The sequence below is a fragment of the Pygocentrus nattereri genome, chromosome 16 (genome assembly GCF_015220715.1).
Source record: "Pygocentrus nattereri isolate fPygNat1 chromosome 16, fPygNat1.pri, whole genome shotgun sequence".
NCBI classification, from domain to species: Eukaryota; Metazoa; Chordata; class Actinopteri; order Characiformes; family Serrasalmidae; genus Pygocentrus; species Pygocentrus nattereri.
Window position 1 is genome coordinate 37,114,499 of NC_051226.1, and position 10,000 is coordinate 37,124,498.

General features: G+C 41.5%; 1 protein-coding gene across 1 annotated transcript in view; it reads left to right on the forward strand.

Moving 5' to 3' along the window:
- LOC108439563 (lipoxygenase homology domain-containing protein 1) overlaps nt 1-10,000 on the forward strand; it is a 50,071-nt gene that overhangs the window by 3,327 nt on the left and 36,744 nt on the right. Inside the window, exons 3-12 of the mRNA XM_037545790.1 lie at nt 877-975; nt 1,066-1,217; nt 4,859-4,982; nt 5,154-5,404; nt 5,770-5,905; nt 6,878-7,038; nt 7,157-7,243; nt 8,110-8,245; nt 8,548-8,702; nt 8,963-9,123. Of these exons, the coding sequence (XP_037401687.1) occupies nt 877-975; nt 1,066-1,217; nt 4,859-4,982; nt 5,154-5,404; nt 5,770-5,905; nt 6,878-7,038; nt 7,157-7,243; nt 8,110-8,245; nt 8,548-8,702; nt 8,963-9,123 (1,462 nt within the window). The remainder of the gene's footprint in view (nt 1-876; nt 976-1,065; nt 1,218-4,858; nt 4,983-5,153; nt 5,405-5,769; nt 5,906-6,877; nt 7,039-7,156; nt 7,244-8,109; nt 8,246-8,547; nt 8,703-8,962; nt 9,124-10,000) is intronic.

Below are 10,000 nucleotides of genomic sequence, written 5' to 3' on the forward strand. Positions count from 1 at the left end.
GATAATTGAAGATGGAAAAGGGCTCAGAGAAGATTAAGGGGCATCTTACATTTCTCGGTGTGCATGCATGACTGACTCGTGTGTGTGTGTGTGTGTGTGTGTGTGTGTGTGTGTGTGTGTGTATGTGTGTGTGACTCCACTGACTGGTCACTTCATTTAGTCCACCTCCTTGTTTCTGCGCTCATTGTCCACTTCATCAGCTCCACTTACTGTATAGTTCCACTCTGTAGTTCTACAGTTACAGACTGTAGTCCATCTGTTTCTCTGATACTCTGTTACCCTGTTCTTCAGTGGTCAGGACCCCCATGGACCCTCACAGAGCAGGTACTATTTGGGTGGTGGGTCATTCTCAACACTGCAGTAACACTGATTCGGTGGTGGTGTTTTAGTGCGTGTTGTGCTGGTCTGAGTGGATCAGACACAACAGTGCTGCTGGAGTTTTTAAACAGTCTGTCCACTCACTGTCCACTGTTAGACACTGCTACCTTGTCAGGCCACCTTGTAGATGATCTGCTGCTGCACAGTTTGTGTAGGTCATCCTCTAGTCCTTCGTCAGTGGTCACAGGACACTGCCCACAGGACGCTGCTGGCTGGATATTTTGGTCGGTGGACTGTTCTTAGTCTAGCAGCACTGCTGTGTCTGATCCACTCAGACCAGCGCAACACACACTAACACACCACCACCATGTCAGTGTTACTGCAGTGCTGAGAATGATCCACCACCCAAATAGCACCTGCTCTGTGAGGGTCCATGGGGGTCCTGATCACTGAAGAACAGGGTAACAAAGTATGTGTGTGTGTGTGTGTGTGTGTGTGTGTGTGTAAACACTTACATCAAGACAAAGTTCTGATTGTGCTTGTGTGTTTGTCTTTTAGAAAACAAGTACATAGCCAGTGTTTTCACAATGGATGTCAAAGGCAGTGGAACGGACGCAGATGTTTACTTGACCATCTTCGGAGAGCACGGAGATACCGGTATGTGTGTGCTGGGGTGCACTTCAGCAATCATCTGTGAAGAGATATGAAGTGTGTTGTCCTCCGTGTGATGTCTCCATGTGTGTGCAGGGGAGAGGAAGCTTGTGAGCGAGGGGAAAGATAATTTCGAGAGGGGGAACGAGGACAAGTTCACCATCGATGCCCCAAACCTCGGCCGACTTCAAAAAATCACTATCGGACACAACAACAAGGGCTCCTCCGCTGGGTGGGGCTGCGATAAGGTACACACACGCATTACATCACACGTACACAGTGAGTGCGTTTGCATTCACTCAATAATCCAATCGTAATCAGATTATGATGATCTAATTAAGAAATCTGAGAAAGAGGCTTAATTTTAGCCCAGTAATCAGATTTCTCAGTGCTGTGAGCTCTTACTCTGATTTCTTTCGGGTTCGTCAGTCTGAGCATGTGTGAAAACAGACTGCGGTACCGGAAATAAACGGGCAGCGTCCCAGCGAGACGCAGCAAAACACTTTTGGAGCCATACTGAAATTGGCTATATGCTTGATGAAATGAAGGATTTAAATATTCTTCATCTTCTAGATGATGTAGGTTTATATTGTCAGATAAAGCGGCGCAATGTTTTAAAACAGCGGCAACATCAAGTTTGAGTTTTACTTCCCGTATTCTCCTGTGAGTCTATTGGCTGGTTGTTGAGCAGAAATCTGATTGTCTGACTCCTGTCGTCCCGGAGTTTCCCCATTGTCTGATCTGAAGTGCATGTAAACGCGTTGGTCGGAAAACTGACACAGCCTGATTTCCTGCAGTTACCGGATTATTATGTGCATGGAAACACACTCATTGACTCACAAAGCCAAAATCTTAAGTTATAATAAAAGTTAAATAAGTTATTATTTTGACTTAATGAGTCACAGTTTGAACCTGGGAGGATTAAAAAGCTATTTTCCTCCTACCTGGAAGAAGATGGCCTTGCATACAAAAAGCACGAGTCAAACAGGGATTTATAGTGTGCTGGTCATTTATCATATGCACCAAAACACACACACACACATTCTGCACATGCATGTGTGTGCATATCAGCCCACATACACACTCTCACACACTTAATTAATGATTCATTTGTTCAGTGCGCGTGTCTGTAATTCATAGGCCTTCTGGGTGATTTTTAATTCATGCAGTTTTGATTAGATTAATGAGACCTTTTCTCAGGAGCCAGCGCAAGAGAGCATGACATGATAATGTAGCAGGGACACAAGCTCTCACACACACACACACACACACACACACACACACACACACACACACACACACACACACACACACACACAAGCGTGCTGTACATCACCATCAGAATGCGCTCTTGCTTTGAATTAGCTTAATTAAAACGGCAGCTGATTAAAATTGGACTACTCAGATGATGGAAACAAAGTGTCTCTCGCAGTAATGTACTCAGATTGCTGTCCATTTGGAGGTTGTACACTGAAAACCATACGTTATTTAATTGTGTTTATTCTACGAAAACGAATGATTCAACAATCATAACACTGCCGAAAACTTTGCCAAATGTTTCGGTGCTGACAATTTTAGCTCAATTTGAGAAGAACTCGAAAACGGTAGACAGTACGTGATTAGCAAACACAGCTGTGAACAGCTGGTCACACATAAAAAGCATCCGATTTTTCATTAAAACTCTAAAATGTGTACTTCATTGAAAAAACGTGTTTCGTTAGGGACAGTTCTTAATGTTTCACGTTTACTCCAAAGCAATGGGGTCTAGCTGTTGACCGTGTGGTCATGAGGGACAGGGACGCAGCCTCACTTTCTGCTCTAAAACGAAGGGGCATGGCTAAAATAAGGCTCCACCCACTGCCTATTTTAAATGAACCTCATGACGAATCTAAATCTTTCAGCTTCATTTAAAAGAAACCATAAAATGACTCCTCCACCTGTTCCTTTTTACTCGGATCACTTGAGTCCTTGAACGGCCCAGAGGACTCCAACTCCCATGAATCAGTGGGAGACCACGTGACTCCTACTCCACCGCCATCAACCAATGAACATTCATTTCAGCGTTCAGCCTCACCAGAGTTCTAAACTCTCACACCTGTTTTTTAGTACAGCTCATTGAGTCAGTTAGTATATAAAGCCGGGCTTTAGCGCAGAACTTTGTGAAGTATTGCTGACCTTTCTCGTTGCGTACTGAGCGTTCTTTGTTTGTAGGTTCCTTCATGCATGACCTGTTTTTCGTATTTCAGACCTGCTCTTTTTGGTTTGTTCGCTGGATCCTGTGCGAGATTTTGCTTCTTGAACTCGGACTGGTTTTTAGCTACTCCCTGGACGTCCCGTTTGTTTCGGTTTTCTTGCTCTCTGGTTCTGAGCCTCGCCTGTTCTGATTACGCGCTCTGTACATCCATCAAAACCTCAAGTAAACTTCAACCTTGTCCTTTTATCTGCGAGCGTCTGATCTGTGTTGACATCGTAACAAATATTTTCACAAGTAAATGTAAACATAGGGGTTGGGGTTTGCGACAGAGACCTCCCAACAGAAAGTACCCTATAAATGATGGGGTTTTATATTGTTAGCTTATAAATATCTGTTAATGCTTTGAGTTTAAATAGATAATAAGAATATATTTGTAAATATACGAGGTTTGAATACTTCATTGTTTTTTAATGTTATTGCAATTTGAACTAGTGCAGTGCTCCGTAGACTTAACTTGTTTCATGGCAAAATGTGTCGCTTGAGAATTGAATACATTATTCTATTATACTCATTTCTTTATATTTTTAGACAAATAAAGCAATGACTCAAGCAAAAGCAGAAAATTACCGCAAAAAAAACGGAATTAGTCGATAAGTTTTCCATAAAAGAGTTACTTTGATTCAGCTTGCTGAATAACTCCTCACCTCCCACAGAATTAGCCAGCCACGAAAGGTTCTGCTGTACTTTAAACATCTGTTGCTGCTGTGATAAATGCTAATTCCCATTGACATCTTTATGGGACTTGCAGTGTTATGTTAGCACCAAACTACGGCAGCACACAGACATTTAATGCTTATAAAACCTTCAGGCGACATATTCTGAACTTCTATATGCTGCAGTTCTATAGGAATCCTGTAAAGCCTTTGTTGACTTTATACGTTAAATGGTTCATTATAGAGACTCTGATGTCTTTCCAGTGGTGGTGATGGGAACCGGCGGTCGCTATGACTACAACGCAAATATAGACATTTTATTTACTGTCAAAAACCACCAGGGAACCCAAAACAGATTTAAAAGCTATATTTTAGGCCAAAGTCTCCTCAGAACGATCTTGAAACAATGTCTTTTGTGATAGAGCTAGATGCATTAAAGCTCTCAGATGTCTGATTCCTATCACCACCACTATAAACAGTTCTGACTAGCTAAGGTTCTCTAGAACAGAACATTTTACACCAAATCACTCTGAACAACTTTGTTTAATTATTCAGAAATATCGATGCTTATTTAATATTTGAGGGTATATTTATTATTATGGCACTCTTATAAGCAACTGATATTTTTTTGATTGTAGGCTTAGATTTTGTTTTATGTACATGTTTTTTAGGCTTCTCTTGTTTATTATTATTATTATTATTATTATTATTATTGCTATTTATTTGAATTATTTTAATGTTTTTTCTGTGTACTTTATTACATTGTGGAGCACATTGTGTTTTTTGTCTGGACATTATCTAGATATCAATACAGATAATGCACAACTTACCACTTATTATTTTCAGTATTTGGCCTTTGAATGCGACTCAGCCAATCAGACTTTAGGACTGAAACGATCTGTTTTATAATAAGTGCCACACTGACACTCGGTTGGTCTGTGTGTTGTATTTGTGATCATGACTCATTACGTTTGTGTTTCAGGTGGTAATAGATGACATGGGTAATAAGGAGGTGTATGAGTTTCCTGTTAATGCCTGGTTCGACATCTCCGAAGGTGATGGCAAAATACAAAGGGATGTAGTGGTCGGAGCCACACAACCGATGGGTAAGGTGCAAGTGTACATAAATGTATGTGACATGAAGAGAGAAAGTAACATTAGATTCCTAAATCATTCAAATGAATTTGTCTAACATTGAGCCCTGAGGAACCCCATGATGTTACATGTATTTGAACTGATTACATAGGTGTTGTTGTGTGTGTTCTTCTTGCGCGCAGCGATCGTGTATAACGTCCAGGTGATGACGGGTGACATTCGGGGTGCAGGCACTAACTCGAAGATCCACCTGGTGATGCACGGCTACAAGGGCAACAAAAATAGTGGGAAGATTTTCCTAGAAGGTGGGACGTTTGAGCGCGCTCAGATCGACATCTTTAACGTAGAGATCCTCTCTCTGCTGAGCCCCCTGAGCAGAGTGACCATCGGGCAAGACAACGCCGGCATCGGCTGTGGCTGGTACTGTGAGAAGGTGTGTGTGTGTGTGTGTGTGTGTGTGTGGTTTGTATACTACCATGCAAAAGTTTGGGATCACTTGTCATGTTAATCATTTTCATTTCTTTACCAATACAGAGTAAATTTTAATGTTATAGACATCAAAAGGAATGTTTTATCTGTTTGAAATATTCAGAGTATTTAGAACAGTCAATGAATTATATATTGTAATACAAATAATTACATATATATATATATATATATTTTTTTTTTTTTTTTTTAGAAACATTTTCTATATCAGTTCTCAACCAAATTAGGTGTATCTGTGTATAGATGCATGAAAAATGCAATGAAAGCCATGATACCTCCCTTTCTCTCTCTTTCTCTCTCTCTCTCTTTCAGGTGACAGTGTACTGCCCGTTTACGGGGATTGAGCAGGTGTTCCCGTGTGGCCGCTGGTTGGATGAAGATGAAGGAGATGGTTTAGTGGAGAGGGAGCTGTATGAGATGGTCTCACTGCGTCAGCGCAAACAGAAGAGTGAGACATTTGTACTTCTGACCTTTCATGTGCTTTTGTCTTACTCGTCTGTATACGCAAATTTAGCCTTTTCTTTGCATTGGTCTGTTTGTACACCCCTCTGAGGTCACCGTGATACAAGCCACCTCAGAAACCGTTGCAACCTCCTGGAATACCACAGCAACCACCTAGCAACATCCTAGCAACCACCTGGAAGCTCCTAATAATACCCTAGCAACACCATATGCTGTGGAACACCATAGCAACCTCCTAGCAACCACCAGAGAGACCATAGCCACCACCTAACAACATCCTTTCAGCCACCTCCAATGCTTTAGCAACCACAAAGCAATATACTTGCACCTTCCTGCAATAACATATAACTGCTTAGCAACACCCTAGCAACCGCCTAATAGTACCACCAATAATAAAATCTAGCATCACCTAAGCAATTACCTGAAACATTATAGCAACTATCAAGCAACATTATAGCAACCTTGGATATCTTTGTAACCACTTATCAACACCATAGCAACTACCTCCAGTACTACAGCAACCACATAGCCACACCCTAACAACCACCTGGAACAACATTATTGCTTAGCAAAACCTGCGTATCTTTAACCACTTAGCAACATCCTAGCAGCCGTCTAAGATACCACAGCAGCATCCTAGCAACACCTTAGCAACCACCAGGGATAACATAGCATTCATCTAGTAACGCCACAGCTACCTTGGATACCTTTGTAACCACTTAGCAACGCCCTAGAAAACACCTAAAATACCATAGCAACGACTTAGCAACCATCTAACCATCGCTTGAGTTGCAACACCAGGGAAGTTTTAAGCTGCACAGTCACTCTGCACTTTTCTAGTTTTGATTTATTGCTGCTGTCGGTTTCATCTCAGCCACGATGCCAAAAAAGTCTTCCTGAAAATCTCATTTTTTAACACGTGTCCATAATATACACTCTTTTTCTGTGTAAACTGTAGAGTTACCATGGTCTCTGTGGATCTTTACGTCCGATATGAAAGGGGCGGGTACGGACGCCCAGGTGTTCCTGCAGGTGTACGGAGAGAAAGGCAAGAGTGACGAGACGAAGCTGGAGAGCAAATCGGACAGCTTCGAGCAGTCGCAGTGCGACAAGTTCATGGTACCACAGTTTACCTGCATGTGTGTGTCTTCCACCACTATAAACTACACCAGGTGTGCAGGTTTAATGTTTGTTTGGTTCTTTTTCACTGTACTTTGTTCCTGCTGGGCTGCTGTAGATTGAAATGCCTGATATTGGGAAGATAAGGAAGTTGAGGATCTGGCATGAGAAAAGACATCCCTTCTCTGGCTGGCATCTGGGCAGGGTGAGAACTTTTATAAGTCCATACATTCATCTGCTCACTTATTTACCCACCTGTCCATCATCCATTTACAGCATTTTGGCAGGCGCTCTTATTCAGAGGTACTTATAATTTGATCATTTTACACAGGTAGTGTTAGGAGTCTTGCCCAGGGACTCTCTTATGGTATAGTGCAGGGCACCTACCCAGGCAGCGATTCACCCCCAGTCTACAATGTAGAACGCAGAAGTGTTACCAACAGTAGTCAGTACTCTTTGTCTGTAGGCCCCCTTGTGGCCGGTCTGTCAGCAGAACAGAAGTTGACTCAGTTTATTTTTATTAACATTATTTTGAAAGATTTTCAGTTTCAGATTATCTAGGAGGCTGTTGTCTCACTTTGTGTGAAATTTGGGGCAGTCGTGGGCTGGAGGTTAGGGAACTAGCCCTGTGACCAGAAGGTCACCGGTTTGATCCCCAGAGGCGACAGTCCATGACTGAGGTGTCCTTCAGCAAGACACCTAACCCCCAATTGCTTCCCGGGCGCCGTGGATAGGGCTGCCCACCGCTCTGGGCAAGTGTGCTCGCAGCCCCCTAGTGTGTGTGTGCTCACTAGCGTTTATGTGGTGTTTCACTTCACGGATGAGTTAAATGGGACTCGTTTGTGGGACTAAAAAAGTATCTCTTATCCTATACTGCAATTCTGTATTGAGCTGCTAGTGAGCAATGACAGGCGATAGGGATTTCTTTACATCAAGTAATCATGTACAACTACTGCAATAAAAATGTTTTTTAAATACAATAAATGTGTGTGTGTGTGTGTGTGTGTGTGTGTGTGTGTGTGTGTGTGTGTGTGTGTGTGTGTGTCTGTGTGTGTGTGTGCGCGCGTACAGGTCACAATAATGAAGACCTTGAACAGGGAGAAGTATAACTTTGCTTGCAATCGCTGGCTGGACATCAACGAGGATGACAATGAAATCATCAGAGAACTGCCAGCTACTGGTGTCCATGTGCCAGAGCCACTGCCACGTAAGAGAACTACAAAAGAGCCACAAAACTACAGAACCCAGCAACTACTTACAGAACAGTCAAAATTGTGTGGCTCATAGTGGAGCTAAAAATGTATTGTAGATTGTAGCTCTTATAGCCTCCCAAAACACAAAAGGCCTTATTATTTTTTAATAATACATACATTTATAAATGTATATATCGCTTCGTCCATTCATTTTGAATTTTACAATGTAAAGGGCTACAGACATTATATGTATATTTATAATTATATCATATTTTTATATGTCTTCTTGTATTATATTACCTGCTGTGTTCTTCAGTGCTGAAGTATCGAGTGACGGTCTGCACGGGGAATGTCAGTGGCAGTGGGACAGATGCCAGTGTGTATTTAAACATAATTGGGGACCTGGGGGACACGGGAGAGAGGCTCCTGTTCATGAGCAAGAACAACGTCAACAAGTTCGAAAAAGGCAATGTGAGTAATAGTCGCTGATCTCATAACCTGCTCTCTAAATGAAGGTCAACGCTGGTCATTGGTCTCTCTCTCTCTCTCTCTCTCTCTCTCTCTCTCTCTCTCTCTCTCTCTCTCTCTGTCTCTGTCTCTGTCTCTCTCTCTCTCTCTCTCTCTCTCTCTCTGTCTCTGTCTCTGTCTCTCTCTCTCTCTCTCTCTCTCTCTCAATGCATATGTCTCTCTCGCTCTCGCTCTCTCTCTCAATGCATATGTCTCTCTCTCAGGCAGATGAGTTCCTGATAGAAGCCGTAAGTCTGGGTATGATCAGGAGGGTTCGGATTGGTCATGACGGGAGGGGCGGAGGCTGTGGTTGGTTCCTGGATAAGGTGATGGTCAGAGAGGAAGGTCAGCCTGAGGCATCCTCTGTGGAGTTCCCATGTTACAGGCAAGTCAAGGAGCGCATACGTCATAGGACACGTCATACGTAGTGATTTTTACCCCGGGGTCTTCCAGTGTTAGTGTTATAGCCCGTTCCATCTACTGTAGGTCTTAATGTCGTGAAGTAGCTGTCACGTTATATATACTATACAATGCTACATATATAAAATCTCTACTGTCCTACTGTCCATACAAAACCTCTTATCTCCGTTTTTGGCATTGTTCAGTTTATGACATAATTTGACCATGCCTTTGGCACTTTATATTTTGTAAAACATTCATGTATGGATCAAAAGAAAAGGCTAAAAATGACTTGTAAAAAACTCTGGTTCCACTGACTTACATTAAAACTAAAGTAGGGTTTTCCTTCTCCTGTGAAGTGAACATTTTGGAGATATGAGGTTTTCTTCCAACAACAGCAATATCTATCTATTTATCTATCTATCTATCTATCTATCTATCTATATATATATAAATATATATATATATATATATATATATATATATATATATATATATATATATATATATATATATATATATATATATATATATATATCACTGTTATCTAGTAAAAGTGTCTTATTCCTTTAGCAGATCATTTTACTTAGTTTGAGAAATAATGCAACAATTAAATTGATCTGCCAATAGAATATGAGACTTTTATACAATAAAATTACTCAAAACAAGTAATAAATGTCTGAAAACAAGTTAAATAATCTAATAATGGTGAAGGTGAAATGGCTTAAATCCTTTCAATCACTTGTTGAGGAGCTTCTGTTTCTTCACCTGTTGGGTTATTCACTGACAACTGTTTTGGCAAAGTCAACATTGGTTGCAATATGACGTTCAGAAATTCATGCAAAACTGTAGCTGACAAACTA